The sequence below is a fragment of the Pygoscelis adeliae genome, unplaced genomic scaffold (genome assembly GCF_000699105.1).
Source record: "Pygoscelis adeliae isolate BGI_AS28 unplaced genomic scaffold, ASM69910v1 Scaffold98, whole genome shotgun sequence".
NCBI lineage: Eukaryota > Metazoa > Chordata > Aves > Sphenisciformes > Spheniscidae > Pygoscelis > Pygoscelis adeliae.
The window spans coordinates 7322787-7344918 of NW_008825547.1; the positions used below are offsets into that span (position 1 = coordinate 7322787).

Here is a 22132-nt window from a genome sequence, read left to right on the forward strand (position 1 = left end):
GTGGGCTACCTTCGATCTCTAGCTCATGGGGCAGGTAAAAGCCATCTGTGTAACACTGAAGCAAGAGTTCAAATTAAAAACAAACAGAAAAAAAATTGAGTCAATAGTCAATATTCAAAAATGATCATCCCAATCAAGACAGTGCGGGAGCTAGTGGCACAAGGTAATTTTGCCAGTGGACTTCTTCAGTATTATCTGCCCAGGCCTTCAAAACCAATTTGTTCAACAGTACTGAGAGGAGATGGAGCGTAACTGGTCATACGCAGAGCAAGCTGGGATGAGAACCTGTGGTTTCAGGAAATAACAGGGTGGAAAACTAAGGTTATGCTGCCAGTGGGGGTCTTTGGCTAATAGCTGATGCTCATGCTTCAAGTACATCTACAGTTAGAGCGGGTTTCATTAACACTGGAACACATCATTTGTATCTAATGAGGATTAATGTCTCCTTGAAATTAGATACTAAGGAATGTGTGTGTCCCTTGTCCATGCCAACTGAATCTTAACTACAAGCTTAATTGGGTGTAAATTACAAGGAAAGGTACTGTTTTTTTCCTAGCATTATGCATATTATCTTTTATTACCTATTGACCAGGTGTTTATTTGAAAATTTTGTCTCCTCACTGTTAAAGACAGAAACTGGGTAGCTAGTCAGAACTAGAGCATCCTTATTACTCTTAGGAAATGGGATGGGAATGCTTATTGCCCCAGCCTAATTAATGTTCATTTATAATAAGCATTATAGTATGTATCAATATCATAAAAAGTGTTAGGAAGGGCTAGGTACCACACAAGCAACAGTAAAGTCAAGATCTCTAACATTATGCTTTGCCAGGCCTTTGTGCTCTTGCACAATTCTGTGAAATTTCAAGTGTTGACTGCTGTCTCATGGAGGAAAAGTGCTTCTCCTCCATCCCACTCAACACACTGTCTTACTAGATACTGTCTTTCTCACAGACACTAACAAGGAATGAAAGAAATATAAAATAGCACGTCATAAAGCAGAAACATACAGTGAAAAAAAATATTTCTGCAATGCATAATCATCATGTCACAGCATTGTATTTTTTTGTTATACAAGGCAATCTTGTGTGTTGGATTTTTTTTCCTGGAGTTTTAGTGTCTTTTTTCTTCACATCTGGTGATTTTAGTCTTAATTTCTCATTAATTTTTTGTGTTGTTGTTATAGGCACTGTACATAAAGTATAGACAAATAAATGAAAGGAACATCATCCTTATTATTGCTCTTTAGTTTTAAAAATAAACTGTGTTATGCTATTATTTGTTAAACTTTATCTAGATTCACAACCTAAAAATCAAATCATAAAATCACAGAATGGTTTGGGTCAGAAGGGACCTTTAAAGATCATCTAAGACCAACCTTCCTGCCATGGGCAGGGACATCTTTCACTAGATCAGGTTGCTCAAAGCCCTGCCCAATAGAAAATGTCCACTTGAAACCAAATGTAGAATTTAAGCAGATATAATGAAATTAAACATTATCTCCAAGCACTTAGAAAACAGTATTGTTGAGACTTAAAGGGATTACATCTCACCTAAAAGAAAGTACCTGCCCTAGCAATGATTTCCAATAATGATCAAAATTAATCCTTGGGCTGACAACCAACAGAAATCCTATACATACTTTAAAAGCTTAAAAAGCCATAGATAGTTAAGTGGGACTCTGTATCCGTAGAAGTGTGATTATTGGGCTGATCCTATGCTCAGGAGCAAACTTCTTCCCACAGACTGGAGTATTGCTTCAGTGCTGACTGAAAAAGGGAGGAGCAGGACATAGGATTACCCTTCCCTGTGTCACTTCCATAAGTCCCACATGATTTTCATGGAAGTCCTATTATCTGTGTTCTGCCCACTCTTCATTTATGGCATCTGTCTGAGAGGTTAACAGCTGAGGAAGTATAGTTCACCTGCTGATGTATGGAATTAAGATCTAGATATATGTTATGAATTTGAAGCTCAGAAGACAGCAGGTTTTCATCCATGATTGAAATTTCAATTGTTAAATGGATTGCAAAGAGACTACTTGATGTCTCTTGTACAGAGCCTGAAACTGAGTCACGTGCTATGAAGCAGCAGCATTCTTCTATAAGAAATAAACAGTTTACATTACATCACCTGCTGAAGACTAAGCATTTTATATGCATTTGCTTAATGATTGCTTGTGGCATTCGAAAACAGTACATGATCTATTGAAAAACTTCAAGTACCTGCTTGTGCTTTCTGAAAGAATTTTGAACTTTCATTAAACGTACAACTAAGAATAAGCCACTTGGGCAGCAGCTTTTCCACCATACACAGGGTTTCCAAGCACTGAGTTCACAAATACTGAAACACTCTCAGAAGTTCACTGATATTTAAAACCTGTATACCCAGGCAAAGAGTTTTTGAATTTTCTAAACTTCTGTAAATGGCGATAAAGATGCAGGTTAATTTTTTAATGCCTGGGATATTTGACTCACTTTATGGATTAAGAATCTCCAAGAAGTTAGAGAGGAGTGTGCTTCAGCCGCTAAAAAAAAAAAAGAATTGATTTTTGTCAGGCTTTCTTTTATTGATTGTCAGCTTAACATTTATCAGCTCAAAGAGCTTACAGCTGCCATTTTGTGAAGTGATATTTTAGAGGTCAAGCTACTGCACCAGGTGGTTTTGTTTGCATTTCTAAAACTAATCTTTGCTGGGCCATCATTATCCGCTTTTACCTGCTTTGAGGACTCAGGAGGTAATATACATAGTGAAAAGTAATTATGAAAAGCTCTTCTCCCAGCCTTTATCTATAATTTCTGAATAATATTTTTTTGGTAAAAAAGCAGCAAGTGCTGTGGTGACATCTGTTTTGTTTTTAGTCAAAGAATTTTAACTGTAATATTGCTGTTTCCTTCTCTCACTGCATCACTAGCAGCCTTGAGATATGGACATGACCATCTAGTTAAGCATCTCTAAACATGACCATCAAGGCAAGCAATTTTTTTTAATCACCCCAAGAACGAAACATAACAATATTCCAGAAATGAAAGATTTTATGTATAAGAGGTGTTTGTACTGACCACATGCCAAATTCTTACATTTTAAATGTGTCGGCAACATTTATCAAGCTGTTTCCCTATGCAAATTTACCATTTTTCGTTGCCATTGGCTGTGACCTAGCCAAGCACAAACACTGAAACAAGGCATAATAAACAAAACTTAAAGACAAAAAAAAAGAAAGGAGAAAAAAAACCTCAAGAGTGAAGAAAGCTGTGGCACCAACGCCACGGACGTCACAATTTGTTCCCACAGTTGTGATAAGAAAGCGTTACCTTGCAATATTTGATACACGCTAACCCACATGGCAAATCCATATTCATACTCAACAAAGAGTTACTGAAATAGATAAGAGTGAATATGTGTGTGCTGCTTGACAAATGGCATTTCTTACAGTTGACAATTAAAAGCACTTGATAACACTGTGCAATCTCTGGCATTGTCCTACAGAGAAAGCCTCGGCTGTTTCCTATGACTATATATTTATAATTATATTTTCATTACACTGAATTATCTGTCAGCTTATGATTTCACAACTCATTTTCATATCGCAGCTGAAAATTTTCTAAACCAGTGTCAAGGAATGACATGCAAAGTCAAAAGACAAATGCCTTATCAACTGTAAATAATGCTCCAGCAAGTCTGCATTTTGAGAGTAAAGAAGTTACGGAGAACAAAGCAGCAAATCACAAAGGCATTTCTACTGCGAACTAGCGGTAACAGAGACTGGCAGGATGTAATTCACCCATTAATTTTCAGGTGTGGCCGGAATAAAGGCGGTTAACAAAGGAAAACAACAAGAGGACTCCTTCTGCAACTGGAATCTGCGCTGAGTGCCCCTTTAGTCAGGGTGAAAGTAGACGGCCACAGACAGACTGACAGGACAGATTTTCAGAGTGGGATGCAAAGGGTGAATCAGTGTCACGGCAGCGCTGACAAACTGGCATGTATGGGAACGGGGGTATTTTGTGGGCATACGGCTGACAATTTTGCACACATTTTTTACAGCTACCTTGGAGTTGACATGGGGAAACATGGAAACTTAAATCTGAATTAATTATTTAAAGTATCGGTATAACTAATCTCACATTTATCTCCAATGAGGAGGTTGGTTTTTGGCATTTAAATGGCATCCATTCATCTTCAGTGTATTTTGCTTGAGCATGACCTAAAGACCTAAACCTGTTGTTAATTCAGATGAATTTGCCTGATTGTACTTCATAGATAAGCTGTTAGAAAATCTTCAGTGCGTTGGTATGTTTGCCACTTTCACTGCTCCAAGTAGAAGTGGGATAATGGTAACTAAAATGCACAGACATTGTACGTACCGTGTGGGCTACAACGCAGCCAGTGCGTGTTATGGTAGGTTTAAGGCCTGATTGGACAAGCTGTGGTTGAGGCTGAATATAATTTGAGTGAATAGAGGTTATTGCGTGTATTTTAAACCTAGATTTAGTTCACAGAAGCAGGTTTCTTAGCTAAACTGAGATGATGGTAATCTGGATGGGGGGCAGAGGGGAGAAAAGAGAGCAGGGTGCTTGGCTGGAGACAAACTTTCATTTGAATCTTTGGCAGCTGAAACAGTCTGCCCGGCTGTGGTCCTACTTGAAATAATAGTTATAATTTACAGTTATTACTTGAAATAAATATGGTGGAAGTTTGTTTTAGATTGTCTCTAGTAATTGTCTACAATCTGATCTAGACAGTAAAACTGTCTCTGTTGCCTGTTAAAAAAATTAATTCTTAAGTGACATTCTAATCAAGTAACAATGAAATTGCTTTTCAGGCTCTAAGTCCGTGGACATGTAAGATATGCACTGTGTTTTGTACAGTACCTGGTACAACGGTTCCTCTGCCAGACAGAAGCTTCTATGCACAATTACAAAATAAACGATAAATGTTTGCAATTTCCTCTCTCCCCTTTAATGGCCTACTTTTAGTTACAATTACTGGGGTGAGCGGGAAGGCAAGTTACTTATCTCATTTTCCTTATAATAATTGAAAGCATCTTTTATTTCCCTTGCTTTACCTTAAATAACACAAAGTTAGAGGTTTTCACGCTTTTTCCCTCCCTGTCTCCTAGGAAACCGATCTCATGACCTTTAACATCTCAATGCACCGCTCTTGGTGGCGGGAACACGGGCCCGGCTGCATACGAAGGGTGGTGCGTCCTTCTGCCCCTGGCATCCTAGACGATTACTCCTACGTCTCTGTGACAGGCTGCATAATTGATTTCCAGTACCTAGAGGTCATTCACAGCGCTATCCAAATACTCCTCTCCGTAAGTTCCCATTTCCTTTTGTACTCGGATCCCAGCAGTCCTTTCACATGCAGCCTGCTGCTGTTGGGTGTCTCTGTCCTGAAAGGGGGGTGTAGTAGCTGATGCATAGCAGCACAGATTTTTAATTGTATTTTGAATTAGAGAACGATATTCACGTTATTAAAATGTGCACTGCTCTTCTCCTTCCTTATATCTTGTAAGGCTCTGTACAGGCGTAGCCCCCGTTCTGGCCTTTGCTGGGACAGGTGAAAATTAACCTGAGTTCTTGGCTCTCATTCACCGAGACAGGTACAGCAAAGGAGAGCAGACTTGTCCACATTAGTTTGCCTAAACCTTTCCGCAGTTCGCAATCAATGACGGTATTTATTCAGCCCTGAATGTAAATATATTTTACATGTTACATGGCTAAGTTTCTTCCCAAAGTGAGATATGGATGTAACACTTGAAAAAGGTCAGAGAAGTATTAGGAATTAAAGTACCCATTTACATTTAACCATATTATTTGTTCTTTCCTGGGACTCTGCATTATCAGAACACTCTACCTCTGTGATCCACATTTTGTAGCTGCAGTACCAGTCAAAAACTGCAAGTACAAGAAGTCGTTATAACAAGTCTGCAGTGCAGGGAAGCGCTGAGGCTGGATGAGTTGCTCTGGGAGCAGCAGCCCAGTCTTGGCCACAGTCTTTCCTCAATCTGATGGCTGCTTCTGCTTGTGATTAAAAGGTTGTTTGGCATGAGCTGCATGTCATCTGCTAGAAGTGGTAGCTCTTTCTCTGCATAGCTGTGTATAGTATGTAGCAACTGGCCCACCCCAAGTGGGTGCACATAGGTCTGATGTCTGGACCTATTCTAAGAACAAAACTGCTCGTGGCTCGTGGTCCTAACCATGGCCACCAGTGCTTGTCAGACAGTGGGAGAGGAGATGCAGTCTGCAGTCCACACCTGCTAGTCAGGTGAGCTGCCTGGTCTGAGCAACCAGAAAGGCTGGATATTCCTGGTCTATTCAGTACTTTCAAGCTGTTTTACTAACTGACCGGTAAATACTGCTACTAGCAAAGTAAAAGGGATCTATAGGATAAATCTCACTCATTAGTTTAAAATTATTTTCAAATTTTAATTTTTACATCTTTTCAAGATAAGGACATTTCTCTTTTGAAAGAAAAAAATCAGTGTATGTGGTTACATCTATCATCCTGTCCAACTGTCTAGAATGAAGTAGTCTAAAAGTTCAAGATAATTTATCTGCATTACTAAATGCCTTTTGTAAGATGTCGAGTGCTTTTTCCTTACCACTGCTTTTATTCAAAATTTAATGAACTTGTATCTTACGGCAGTGATTAATGAACTTCCACTTGACAATCCAGGTCTGAATTAGTGCGCTTGGTTAGTGCACCAGTGACATCACATGCACCTACACAAGCCATATGTCTGCTCCTGGCTTATCAGCTTCTCGGGCACCAGTGACATCACAAGCACCTACACAAGCCTTCTCCTGACTGTTGTTCAGTCAGGCAGCAAAGACTTTGAGTCAGGATCTTTTCCAGTGAAGACAAAATCACTTCCTTGAGGCCCAGCCCTGTGTATGTCAACATACATTATAACGTTACTGTGAAAGCAGGCCTTGCAGAAGAATTTTGCACGCTACATCTGCAAAGCTTAACTGAATGCACCTTCCTTACTCTTGGGGGGGCCTGATACTCAAAGCAGGTTGCTTCTCCCATGAGCTCTTCATTTGCAGCAAATTCCCCTCGCAATGTAGTGTTGTTCACTCTGCTTCAGTGAGCCTGTACAAGGGAAACTGAAGTGTGGTTGGTCTAAAAGGAGAAAACCATAAATATTTCCAACACTTCCTCACTTCTATAAGAAAAAATGTATTGTGTTAGAAATTTTTTTTCTAGAATTTTTGTGATTAGAAACAAATTTAGAGTTCAGTGGAAATACAGCTGGTTGTTGAAATGGGGAACTTTCTTCTGCACTTATCAGTGCAGTACAGTTCTGGTCAAAATTTACCAAATGACAGGAACACAAATATTGCTATTAGAATAATAGAATAAAAACATTTTATATATAAAAACTAAAAGAAATATGAAAATGGAAAAGTATAAAAATTATGTAATAACTATAAAGCATAAGATGTAACAGGCCTTCCCTTTCTTGTGGAGTGACTGATTGCCTGGAACAATCAAAAATAAATTCTGGATACAATTCATTGCAAGTTCAAAATGTACCCGGAACTTACAAGGCTTGACTGTGAATTAAATAGTTACCGTTTTCAGATACTGCTTTTGACTGATACACACAATGTTAAAATTAAAATCCCATACGCAAAGTAAGGTTTTCCTCCAGTCTTATTATCCTGCTATCCCATCTGTGACGCGTTACGATTAGCATACCGTGAGTCTGTACTTCAGTTTCCATTCTGAATTGTAATTTAGGCTTGTTTAACTTACTGTCACACAGACAGAAGTCACCACCTAGATTATCAGACTTGTTGCAGTTTCCTCCCATTTTCTGAGTACCGTTGACCTGAGGAAGTTCCCATTCATTTCAGATGCATAACTGCTTTTTAATTGGGGTACCAATTTCAGTTGTTAATTAAAAGGTCATTTAGGTTGTCTTTTTACAGTACTGAAGAACTGTAAATCAGAAGATCCTTCTTTTTTTCTTTTCCTGGTGGCTAGTCAGTCCTAAAAGTAGCCTATTCCTTTTTGGACCTTAGAACCTACTTAATTTTCATAACATTTTTATGTAGCAGTAGTAGCATAACAAACCATTTTACAGTGTAACAATAACTTTATTGGCATAACAAATCATTTTATCATGCTAACCCTTGTCCAAATGACTGGGAAGGTGAGCACTTCCATTTGCTAGGGAGTTAGAGCCTCTGTAAGAAGAAATCCCTCCAGGGGTAAATATTGGATACCTGTCGAGATATATAACTCACTAGCAGCAGTTCTCCATTTTTGAAAGGTGACTTTTTATTGAAATCTTTTTTTTTTAACTGATATAAAAAATTTTATATGCACAGAATTCTGCAGCTGTGACTACATTAGACCCTGCTTCAGGGAGTAGGCTCAACAGTCATTTATTTAATTCTAACACAGTAAGGCTCTTTTTGTATTTGCTTTATAGTTGCTTCTAAAAAAAAGTATCTTTTATTGGTGAAACAGTAACTTTGTATCTCATCCTGATTCTGGGTGATGGTTGAAATGATTGGGAGTTGAAGGTGTTAAGCATTTCTTTAAAATGGGGGAAAAGCAAGAGAAATATGAGAGAATGGGATGCAATTAATAGTAAAGAAGAAATATATTTAAATTTTGTGTTTAAAATCTACATTTATTTGACATGTAGGGCACAGTACATATTATTTTGATTAATAAATCCTTCCACACAACACCTTTAATTTTAAAATGCAAGGCAGATCATCTTTAGTGAAACCTGAATTTTTGGAGAACAAATGGATATTACAGTCAAAATGGTGACAGCTTAGCAACTTTGAGAAAGGCCCTCCATACAGTCTTTTTTGTTATTTGAAAATAGATAATGCACACTGAGAATGTTAAATGCCAGGTAGACACCAGGTTTAATAGCCTGAAATTTAAAAAGTTCTCCAAGTGATTGCAGACAGTTTTGTATTAGACCCTGAGCCTAATATAATAGTAAGCTTGTCCACAGCTACACTGTGAAGCAGAGACACCCCCCCCAAGCTAGGGTTCACCAGGGTAGCTCTGGAATTAGCAGCCGTATAACTTCATCAGTGCTGAAAAAGCAAACTGGATTAATTTTGGCAGAGTGACAAGCTGACACAATTAGACTGCTTCTGGGGACGGGAGCTACTACCTTCTCACAACACTGCGTTGCACAAGGTGAGGTTAACTTTCCGTCTGGGTCTCATCACATTACTCTTCACTGTATAGAAGAGCCATACCTGAAATCTAGAATTCTGAAGGGGGAGGGGAAGAAAGAAAGAAAAAAAAACCCTAAACCTAAAACCACGCAAACTGTCTGGCATGCTGATGCTGACTTAATGCAGGATATTTTGAAGAGCACTGGTTTACTTAGCAGAGGTCCATCTGTTGCCTATCATAAGTGTCAATTAGTATAACCTCTGGGGAACTGCTTAACCTACAGATGAGGAACACTCACAGAAAAAGCACTCCTGGAGAGTCACCTGGTTTTCACTACAGTGTAAAGCCAGGCAAAGATGCAATACAGAGAGATTAAGAGTATTGAATTTTCCATAGTGAAGTTAAAAGCAGTGAACATACCTGCCTAAGGTAAAGTCAGGCACTAATCAATGGGGAATTACTTATCAGTAACACTACCAAGCACAAAACGTAGCCAGAAAAATATATTACTTTCCACAGAATATAATGAAGTTGTAATATCACAAGAATAAGAAAAAGCACTCCTGGCAGCCAAACTGGGAGTTGGATACTGTGGTCACTGTGAATCTGAACGATTCTCCTGCAAGATGGACAGACTACATCTATACACATAAATTCAGCGTGCCAAGGGAACTGGGTACTGAGGCCAGCTGGCTGAGAACAGCTCACATCTCTGCTGATGGTCTCAGCCTCCAAACAGGCTAGGGTGTTCAAGCCATCCAGCGGGAAAAATCCCTGGACTGTTCTGACCAAAACTATGCCTGGGAACTGTTTGGGGAGACTGGTGGCTGGAGCAGGCCAACCTCACGGCCGTGTAGTGGCGTGGGTGATGGCGTGCCAGTACCAGGAACGCTCCCAGGCATGCGGGAATTCCCTCCTATTGATGGAGCCGTAGCAGGCAAACGTCCAGCCGCAATTTGTTCCTCAGAGTGGACCGAGGCAGGAGCTCACAGGAAGTAGTTAGGTGGTCTATTTACCTAGAGGGGTGTAGAAGAACATTTTGTCTTTTAAATCTCTGCCAGAGAAACTTATCCCCTACCTTTTTGACATGGTAGAGAAAGGTATGTTTTCACGTGACATCTAGTGGTTACAGCAACATTTATGACATTTAGACATTTATAGAGATGGTGTTGGGTTTCCATTCAGGGGCATTCTGTCCCATTAAGCTCTTCTACCATCCTAATGAGTGAATGTGTGAGCACCTCCAGCCCTGCATTAAGCAACTTACATCTGTCTTGTGTCCATTGTTCTGCCACCTTCTCTCCAGATGAAGAATGGGGTGTGGAGCTGAGACTTTGTCTGGATAAGGATTGAGTTTCTGTGCTGTTTCTGAACGTTCTTTCACTCTTGGATGTGTGCCCTCTTGATGTGCAGACAGAAAACAAAGCTGAAAACACCTTGAACTTGGGGTACAAATCTGCAAGGATTGAGATGTTCTTTATTTATTGTGGGAATTGATTTCATTTATATTCGGCCTCATTCTGGCCCTCAGGAAAGGTCTGCCTTTTGCATAAATGGTGGAGTGAAGATGCTATCAAAAGTAGTGGAGCTGCTGACCATGGTTTTAGTCTGAAACTCTTTCTCTGGTGCTGTAGAGACCGTTGGGGCCAAAACCATGAAAGAGTTCGAAGATAAAGAAGTTGGTCTTCATTCAGTATCGGTTGCCTTGGTCTGGAGCATGCGTTCGCTCTGGTACAGGAATGCATCTGGTACGGATATAGCAGTGTGACAGTGCAGAGGCAGCTTGCATCGCTGTATAGTAGTTGGAGGAGGACAACTTCATATCTGGGTATATCTAACTATGATTCTGCATGCAAGAGATGACAAAACCACACATAACTGGTCACCGTCTTCCAGGATCTGGGTTAGACAACAAGAGCATATAAAACATATCTGCTAACGTATATGCCCTGAGAGAATGTCTTCCCCGTGCACCTTTCAATTCCGGGATTTATAAATGTTGTACACTTTCCCCCAAGAGGCAACAGGCTTCTAAAACAGCTTTCAATATAGTGTCTGAATGTTTGGCGACATGTCTACCACTGGTAGAAAAACTGCAACTTCTGTATCACAGAATCACACAGAATGATTGAGGTTGGAAGGGACCTCTGGAGGTCATCTGACCCCCACTCAACAGGGCTACCTAGAGCAGGCGGCCCAGGACTGTATCCGAACAGCTTTTGAATATCTCCAAGGAGGGAGACTCCACAACCTTTCTGGGCAACCTGTGCCAGGGCTTGATAACCCTCACAGTGAAAAAGTGTTTTCTGATGGTCAGAGGGAACCTCCTGTGTTTCAGTTTGTGCCCATTGCCTCTGGTCCTGTCACTGGGCGCCACTGAAAAGAGCCTGGCTCCATCCTATTTGCAACCTCCCTTCAGGTGTTTATATATGTTAATTAATAAGATGCCCCCGAGCATCCTCTTTTCTAGGCTGGACAGTCCCAGCTCTCTCAGCCTTTCCTCATAGGAGAGAGATGCTCCAGTCCCTTCATCATCTTTGTGGCCCTTCTTTGGACTCCCTCCAGTATGTCCACGTATTTCTTGTACTGGGGAGCCCAAAACTGGACCCAGCACTCCATTTGTGGCCTTACCAGTGCTGAGTAGAGGGGCAGGATCACCTCCCTTGATCTGCTGGCAATACTTTGCCTCATGCAGCCCAGGATACCATGCACCTGCTTTGTGGCAAGAGCACATTGCCGATTCATGTTCAACCTGATGTCCACCATGACCCCCAAGTCTTTTTCTGCAAAGTTGCTTTCCAACTGAGTGACCCCTAGCATATTTCAGTGCATGGGGTTGTTCTTCCCCAGATGCAGGACTTTGCACTTCCCCTTGTTGAACTTCATGAGGTATGTTATGCTAAAAAAGAAATTAATTATATTTCTAGCTCTTACTTCATTTTCTGTAAAAATAGTACTTACCTGTCCAAAAGATTCATAATTATTGATGTAAATTGATGCTGAACACTTTTAAAAATCTAATTGTTAATGTTCTCAGACTTGTCATCCTTACAGTTGCAGGTTCTCCTGTTTTAATTAACCAGGTAGGATGATTTCAAGTATTTTCAATTTTCATTATTACTATGATGATTCATAATAATACAGTCATCCCTGTCATAAAGATCATTGCTTCTTCTTGTTTTTGAGGAATTAATTCCTCTTACTTTTTCCTCACAATCCTCTGATGTCCTAAATGTGTGGTGTTCTCCCCAGAACATGCAGCATCACTTCCATAAGGAAATGATAAACAATGTGATCTGATTATGTTTCTGAATATCTGTCACCAGTCAGTGCCTCATACTGACCCCATGCAATTGCCTCACTTTGTGAATTATTTCTGCCCTGCTGTCTTCAAAGAATCTGCCAAATGTTGATTATTTAATATGAAAATGAATTATGACATTTGGTATACTTAAATGCTTTTTTTCATCAGAGAAAAATAGAATTTAATTAAAAACCATATTTAGCACAACAGACATTAAAATGGAGGTTATGAGTCTCATGTAAATAATTAATCAAGGGAAACATTGTGACTATTGAGCTATAGAGAGACTAAAATCAGGGGCAGTGCTGGCGTGGCTTAATGAAGTTGAGATCATTGACCAAGCTTTTACTACTGAGCCATAAGTTTGAATCCTTTTTGGGTTAATTTGGATGGCTATTCTTCTATCCCCGATGTTAAGATTGCCTTCTCTATGCCATTTGAAAAGCCCCAGGAGCTGCTCCAAAAGAGGTTGCAAAGCAGCTTTTGCCCCTCCCTTCAGGCAGCCAGAGCTGCAGTTTGGTTCGTATTCATTTAAAGGTAACAAAAGGGCTAATGATATCAATATATAATGTGGTTCCTCCAGGGCATTGCAGCAGCCCCTTTTTTCCTATTAGTTATGGCCTGTTACTTTTATAATTGGACAGAAAAGGATGCTAGGAAGCACATCGTGTATGTTGCTCTCCAGAGAAAATCCCTGTCGGGGCTGACACCAGTGCTCAGCCAGGTTCCTTGCTCTCTTTCCATTTCCTCGAGTGACGTGTGGTTGATTAAGAAAGCCAGTCAACATCAGCATGTGATAGAAAAGATGAGGTAATTCAGTGTTAAGGGCTACAGGAATGGTACATGAGTAAAATACAGTTGTCCTGAAGGTATTACATCTTTTCTTGAATTTTTGCTTGCTTTTTTTTCACCTTTTTTGTTTAGGAAACAGTTAACGTGTCTTCTTTTCCATAATAAACAATTGCACAAGCGGCATGGAAAATTAACTTTGCATTGTCTGCAGAGCTGAACTTCAACATTTCTCCAAAATAGGGTGTGAAAGATATGCCTATTCTTCATCATCATCATCATCATCATCTTCATCAAACAACAACAATAATAGCCAGGAACACTTGTCCCTTAGGTATGTGAGTAGTCAGTTAAGGTGGGCTGTTGGCTTCTCACAGTTTCATTAGTAAGTTTAGAGTGATCACCAGATCATTGAAAATCAGAAGAACTTTTTCAGCCTGAGCAACGTTACAGAGGAGTTGTTGGTCTCTGGAACAGACTGCAGAGAGGCTACAGAAGCTTGTGCAAACCTATGGCTTTTGATGTTACTCCCAATGCTTTGTAGTAGTTGTCTCATTGTATTTTTATCATAATCTGTGCCTTGTGCAATTCCTCCAGTGTTTATAGTATTGGATCAGGGATGCATACAGCCCATTTCACCTTTGCCAATATCAAGCCTTCAGTTTTAAAAAAAATATAACCAAGAGAAACAAAATTAGTGAGAGACTGTATCTGCACCTACATTCTAGAAATGGCCTTGCCCTTTCTCGTTAGATTTAGTTAGACCTCATTATTCATGGTAGTACATAGCTAGTAAAATACACGAGTCTATTTGTCTAATTACCAGTCTGAGTCAATAAAGCAACTACATGAGACAGAATCAAGAAAAATCTGTGTTTTTTCCATCTCAGTTGTCCTTTCCGGGGACATCTGGTTTTTCAGGCAGCTCATTTAAAAGGAACTGAAACCACTGGTATTATAGTCATTTATTCATTAACTGTTATGATACGGATTTGTGAAAAAGAGTTAGGCAACTTCTGCAGCAGAGCTGGCTAAAGGTAAGGGGCTAGGGGACAGCAATTTAAGCACTAGCTATACAGTAGTGCCTTCACCTTATCAACTAATCGATGTGAGAACTAAATTGCTCTAGACATTCTGCAGTACTTGATATAGATTTATTTTCCATTTTACATGAAAATTACTATGGCATTTTTTCAATATTGTACAAAAAATTCAATGAAATTGTGTGCAGGTATTATGAAATATTTTTATTAACATGAAAAATATTTAGAGTAAAAATAAAAGTTGATTGCTTATTTTAATTTTTTGGAGTTCATTAATATTTCAATAAAAATGATGCAGAAACACTGGAGATAAATGGAATATTTGGAAAATATAAATTTTTTTCCCCTTCAACTTTTGCCCAAAATTACCTCCCCCATGGCAGAAGCAGTGAAATAGACTATATGTCTGCAACTTCGTTACTGTAATTCTCAGTTAGATACTTTCATTCAGATCCATTTCCAGTATTGTCAAGTTAACCTGAACTGCTACTGAACAGGGAACTGCAGCGGCCCCGTGCACAGTAAACTTGTGGTCGCTGATTCCAGTACAAGGCAGCATCTCTGCAAATAAGCAGGAGAGGCAGTGGAAGAGGTAAAGACATATTAAAGTGCCTTGGCAAACTTGTAATCCTGTATGCTATCCTTAGAGCTGAGCAGAATGCTGAATTTATGTCACACTAGGAATTTGGAAATTATAAAAGGAAGTGCTGTTCTGCACTGGAAAAAAGATTAGCAATTTAAACGTTTTTTGAGAGAATGAGGAAATCGAACATTTTTCATTTAGAAAAAATGAAGCAGTATTTCCTTTGTACTTTAGGGATATTTATTGACTATATTGTCTGAACCCATGAACTGTTTGATGGGCTACTGGGACACCAAAGATCCTGGAAATTCCTGTTTAAGCCTGAGCACAGTACTCCCAAGGACATTTGTCTTCATGCCTCTCAGGACTCTCCTGAGCTTTCAGCAACCTCTGTGGCAATCAGTGCATGAAAGGTTCCTCGGAAGGTGGAATCAAATTCATACCTTTCTGCCAAGCTGCAATTCAATACAAACAGCTCTGCTCCATCTCCAGCAGTGTGCTGCATCAGGTCTGCTCCGGTTGCAACGTTGATACACCAACCAAGGAAATGAACTCCGGCTCTAAGCTGTGTTCACATGGTGATTGACAGCTCTGGCTGAATAGGCTTGACTTTGTTGTTTTTTTTTTATTTCCAGCAAATGCAATTCTAATTGATTTTTACACGCAGACATGCTTTTAAATAATGAAAAGGTATTTTACTAAGAGGGTCTGATTCCTTAGCCTGTGTCCGCATATTTAGTGTAAAGGATGCTGGCAAAGCAGAGGCAAGCCTCACGCTACAGTCTCGCTCATCCTAACAGCAATAGATCTGTGCTCACTCATACTCATCAGGTTGATTCCTTCTGCATATCGTAGTTGGTAGCCATGTAACCAGCCTTTCTTATATGCAGGAAAATATGCACTGATTGAAACCCATCTCTGTGTGAGTTTCCACTGACAGGACATTTTTCTTTTCATCATGTACTGAATTCCTCTTCCATTAAAATTTGTTGCCTGAATGTGACCTGACTGCAGAAAGAATTATTCTTTTCTCTCAACTGCGGTCCCCGATGATTTGCAACTCTCTCTGTTTTGTCCTAGGGAAATATGAGAAGGCAGAGCAGGGATTTCACTAAACAAGCAGTGAAATGGCTCATACTCCTCAGGCTTTGAGGGAATGATTTGGTTTTCACCGAGGAAGAAAGTCAATGTGCATATGTGCTCCTCTCAGAACAATTCACAGAAAGACAGTCAAGGTTTTCTGGGAAAATATATTTTGATTTAGGAAGATTGCAATCCAGAGTAAGTTTTAAAAGGCTTGTGTTCTCTAAATTCTGCCCTCATAAGCTTTTATGGTTAACGCTTCTGGCTCAAATGCTGTAATATATCTGCGTATGTTTTGACTGTTCTTTGTTCACTATCTAGTATTGTGGAAACTGTTGAAAAACTTCTTTTAACTGTTTCCTTTATGTTTCTTGCAAAGCAGAGCAGATACTCCCACCAACAGGTGTGAGGGCCAGCACAGGGTGTCCTTCCCTGGCACCCGCATAGGTGACAGGTTTGGAAATGGGGCACGGCAGACTCGTTACGGGGCCATTCCATCCCCTGTTACACATATCTGCTTAGCTCCTATTGACTCTCCTGTGGAAGGTGTTGGGCATGGAAACACCCCAGTTCATGCAAAATCCTCTGACACAGCATGTGGGGAAAGGCACCGAGCCGCAGTAGTAATGCCAGAGTGGTTCTTCTGCTACTTCAGTACCTGCCAGAGGAGATGGCTGCCACAACACTCTTGATTCACAGGTTAGGCTTGTGCGTAGCTGCGTGGAGGAGGAAGGAGAGGGGGGATTATAGCCGACGAGACTCATTCATGCAGGTAGCGGAGAGCAGAGTTTGGGTGACACTGCAATATAACAAGAGAGACTAATAAAAAGTTTATACGTGAGTACAGTCAAGATGCATACTGATAAGTACCTAAGAAGTGATGCTTTACAATATCACAGTAGTAATTTACATAGAGTTGCCTGAAGAATTTGCCTTTTTTTTAGTTTGGATTTGGTTTTCCAGTGGTTGTCAGGCTTGCCTAAGGGAGTAAGTACTTTAATACACTTTTATAGAACAAAAGAAATGAGTCTCATGTCATGGAAAGAAAACCGACAAGCACAGGTGAGAAGGGCGGTGGTTGAGGTTGTGGCTAGGAGTAAGTATATATAAGGATTTTTATGTTCTCTGAAGGTTCAGAATAGACAGAGATTGAGTGAAATGGATGCTTGAGGCATTTCTTTGCTGTGGTTTGATTATTGTTTGAACAGGTAAGATTGCTAGTGGTCTTGAAAGGGAGACTGATGTGAATTACTTTCAGCTTGTAAGTTTTAGTCTGGTAACTATTCTGAGAGAACAGAATATCACCTTAAAGTAGAAGACTGAAAAGCAAATTTCATTTCTTCTCACCCTTGTATATTATGTAGAAGGCTTCAGTTGAAACAATTGCCCACACAGAAGGACAAAAATGTTGAATAATGGTGTTGCTCCTTAATTCTGATGTTAATCTGAATCAAAATGATAATCAAATAAATCAGGTGTTGTGAAAGACATCTGCTAGATCTCTGTCTGCATCTGTGATATAAGTAAAGATCTTTCAAGAAATCATTTCTAGTGATGTGGAACTTTTCTAGCTTAATTTTCCATTACCTCCTATGTAAATTCCTGCTATGTAGATTAATTGATAATCATTGTGAATGACAGTAAAAAGTGGTAGATAATTAAACAGCCTCTTAAAAGAACATGATCATTTCCATTTTTATTCGTGAGTAGTTTAATTTATTTTTATCTTGTTTATTAACTTGTAATGCACCTGATATATTCACACAGGTACATGTATAGAGACTCAAATAAATAGTTAAAATATAAAGATCAACATAGAAAACTAAAGCTACATTCTGATCACTTATAACAGGTAGCTTGAGTGTTTATTCAAGTAAAACACTGATTTCCAGAAAAAGTTTTCAAGAGTGAAATCCTGCATAGTGAGTATTTGAAATACCCTTTCCATCACCTGTAGGCTTTTCTTACAAATTTGATCTTCCTGGTAGCTCTCATCACTAACGGCCAGGGATTACAAAGTTCACCCTCCCTGGATACTAATTTTTTACTCAGGCAAGCAGGAGTGAACTGGAAAGACCCAAGTGTTTCATTATTGTTTCTACTCCCTTTCGTCTTCCTGGGGCCATGGTTTCACCAGTAACACCACCTGAAGGTGCTGTCCCTGAACCAGCTTTGCATTTCTTTTACTTCTCCACTTTATTTCCTTATTTTCTCTACCACGTGTGCAGTGAGGTCTGGCTTAACTATAAAGAAGGGCATCTGTTCCTTCACTGCCATGACTCTGTCATTGCTTTAAGCAGCTGAAATCAATTTTCTAAATATTTTGTTATGAGTACAAATGACCAGGGGTGGGAGTGAGTTATGGGAAGCCATGCCATACTGGGGTTTCCCACCACTGACCTCACACATAAGAGGCTGTGCTAGAAAGAGGAGCTATATTTTCTGGCTCTGCTCTTCCTTTCTACCTTCTTTTGCGTGTGTTTATCTTATTTTGTCTGAAAAGAATCTAGCTTAGATTTTATTAGCAATAACAGCTACCCCAGACCATTTCACCAAACTTTCTTTAGAAAGCAACTTTAATGCTATTCCTTAAACTTTCAAAAAAAGAAAAAAGAAAAAGAAAACACACAGGTTTACTAAAGTAATTTACTTCAGCTCCCCCCTAAACACCCTCTAAAGATCCCCTTCCCACCCAAAATGCAGACCAACATCTGGGACTATGGATGTGTCATGTCCCGTCGTCATTCACCCGCCCCTCCACAGGGCCTCTCTAGCCTAGACAGACAGTGGGGCAGGGAGCTGGCACTGTCGTGGCACTTGCCACGGGCACATCGCATGCCACGCGTTCGTGCGTTCAGTGAGGGCAGCCTGGCCCACTGCATTAAGGCTCACCTCATCACTCTCTCCCCGTCAAACCTGAGGGAAAGATATAAAGGATTTTTCTTTTTTTAATTCAAATTCTTCCTTGATATCTTATGTATCAAATGTTTTGACAGTTTGTATTGCTAACTCAGTACTAAAAAAGATATATACAAAGAGATACAGTGAAAAATAAGCCAATTTTAATATGACGCAAAACCCCAGTTCACGCTTAAATATTACAATAATGAGCAAAGATTTTGTTAACATCTTACCCCTTCTTAAGTTCAAAAATACCTTTTCTATCCAGATGGCAACATTTACAGGCACTGTTTAATGCTCAGTTCCTTACATCCACAAGACCTAAGAACGATTTTGAAACCAGCCCCCTAACCTTGTGTCTATCAGCCCAAGACACAGCAACAGTTCTCATGTAGAATAGCAACCCAGGATCAATATTAATTGTCCGGGGACAACTTTATGAATGTTTGTTAGTAGTATTTGCACTTTTTTTTGTGGGAAGGGGAGATTTTAAATAATATTTGAAGGTTTTAAGTTTTTGGCTTTCTCCAGATTTTTGTGGTTTTAATTTTTTTTTTTTTTTTTGCTGAAACTAGCACAGAATTTTTTTCTTTAGTACTCTATTTACTTGAAAGCTTGTAAGAACAACAGTTCTTACAGTATGATAGATTAAATTGTTCTATTGCTTTTATCCAAATCTACTACAACTGAAACTAAAAGATTTATCTGCATAAACTACATAGGCATGGGTATGAGCCAAATTCAGCAGACATTTGAAGCTTTCCCTATATTCTGGAAGGCAGTGAGTTTAGTGTCCATGTGAGCAGAAAATGAACCATCAAAGTGATTCTTGACCAAAACCAAACTACAAAAGAAAAAGAAAAATCTCAGTGCTCCATTTGTTATTCTTAGAGAGCGCTGGAAGCCATGTCTGATTCATTTGTGGACCCAAACCGTAGCCTCATTTAAACACATTTCAGTCTTCAGTAATGAAAGTCTTGTTATCCGTGCCATTGTGTTGTTCACTGGTAACGTGGATCATATCTTCCTCATGCCACCAAGCTTTAACAAGTGATACAATACAATCATTTATCAATATACAATCTGGGACAGGCCCTTCCAACTGGAAAGCTTAGTAGATGTAAAAATATTATCAAATTTAGTGACTGTCTTGAGAAATTTTCCTATTACAAGATTCTTTTTGGCTTTAACTTTTTGATTTTCTTGTGCAAACCCTACATAAACGATGTAAAGATGGAACCTTAATCAGGGCTGTTGTACCAGAGAGTTTGTTTGCTTTTTCTAACCACGGAAATTTTTCTAATATGAGCTAGAATACTATTATAAAATCATATTGATACAGTATACTGTGTAATTATCTTAATATTATCATATGATATATATGTAATAATAGTAATAATATAACTTTCCCTAGCAATCTTACCTAACTACAGTATGATCCAAGTAATTAGACTCCAAGGAAAAAGCACAAAAGACTTTGGGATATTTTAATGTGCTCATTTTTCCACAGTCAGCTAAAGTGGGGTATGAAAGGCATAAAAAGAGCAGTTCACCATTCCCCTCCAATGCTCTGCTTTCTGTATTGCTCGTAGGCAGGACATCCTCACGTTTCCAACACACTCACTGTGCATTGCAGAATTTCAATAGCCCTGTCTAGACCAATGAACCCAACAAGGGCCAGAAAACAAGTTTGAGCATCATCCTCCATTACCCATCGTGTGTGAATGTTAGTATCGTGGTTTTGGTGGCCATGTTGGCCACCTATGCTGGGTACAGCGCGGGTCAGGGACTGTGCCCAGGAGCCAGGGCAGACAAACCCACCCTGTTTTGGATCGTACAGGGGGAGAGATGGGGAGGACATAGGTGCCGAGGTGTGAGCCGTGCCAGCCACACCACTTACCCTGGGGAGGCCAGGATTGTGCCTTGGCCCATTTTAGGTACTCCTGTTGTGTAGCTCATGGAAACAAGAGTGCTGTGGAATTTCATTGCTCAGGTTTTCCATGATTCACCACTGTGAACGGGACATTTCCATGGTGTTTGTGCCTGACGCAGTTACAAAAATTGTTCAGGGTTTAGTATTGGTATTTTGGTCTTTTTTTTTTCCCCATTCTCCTGTTTTCCACACTGCCTGTCCAGTTTTCGCTGGTACAGGGAGGCTGCGTTGGCCAGTTATGAGATACACACAGCCCCACATTAACGAGAATTCATACTTCACCGTCAGGAATTCCTGAGGAAATATACTCAATTTCACAGGAACGTGACTGCTTGGTACCATGTCAGTTTATTATTTCATACAAATGCATTCTTCAGCTCCTATACCAAACATGGGGGGGTGTCCAATTTACTCTCATAATAGAGTGGCTGAAAGAGTCGGGTGTTTGCTTTCAGTTTTAAGCCTTTTGGAAATTCTTCTTACTTTACTGATTTGTGGATCTTGTCCCCAGACGATGGAGATGGGACTCCATGGGAGGTCTGTAGCCAAAAAGCATAAATAACATTGAAATCTCCCAGGAGCTTGTTTTTTCATAATGCTACATTGGCAGATTCTCATACCTCCAGGCTAAGAATATTTTATAGCTACTGGTGTTTTCTCCTTTGGTCTATTAGTTTGACTCTAGAGGTGCAGCTTGAAAATAGCTGATTAGGGATCTTTCTTTTTCATAGGGGAGTCATTCATTTTTATTAAAATATTGTAAACTAACACCACTAAAATACACCACCATTTTCACCAGAAATAATTCTGGTGAAATAAATGGAAATATACAGTTGTAAAGCTGATGCAAGTGAAAAATAAGCCCCTAGGTGCTCATTGATAAAGTACTTATATAGGAAACAATGAATAAGGAGAAGATTGCCTAGACCTTGCAGTTTCTGGGACTTTCACATATTTCCTAGCAGCATTATTGAACCTAGGGCACTCATTACAATAAATAGCATGTTTCTAGACACTCATTTCTCTGTAGGGTTTTACAGAGGGGGTGGAAGGTGTATTCCCTCTGGTGAGAAGGTGAATGTATCCACACATTTGCTATATAGGACGCCTGATTTCGTGAAAGACCAAAGGAGTATCACCATGATATATTTATGTCTAACTACCAGCCACTGCATATCAAGCCATCTGAGGGAATAATGTCATCTAGAAAAAGGCTTTATTCACTTAAAGCTCTCCTAACTTGCATTTATTTTTGTGTTTGAAATGCTTTGAACAGAAATGACATTGAAAAACACTTGATCTATAAACCCTTCCAAACCAACTGTTTT

The 22132-nt window shown here is 39.6% G+C and overlaps 1 protein-coding gene across 1 annotated transcript in view; it reads left to right on the top strand.

Moving 5' to 3' along the window:
• Positions 1 to 22132, top strand: part of NKAIN3 (Na+/K+ transporting ATPase interacting 3) — a 196749-nt gene that overhangs the window by 101161 nt on the left and 73456 nt on the right. Inside the window, exon 3 of the mRNA XM_009332092.1 lies at positions 5123 to 5320. Coding sequence (XP_009330367.1) covers positions 5135 to 5320 — 186 coding nt within the window. The 5' untranslated portion in view covers positions 5123 to 5134. The remainder of the gene's footprint in view (positions 1 to 5122; positions 5321 to 22132) is intronic.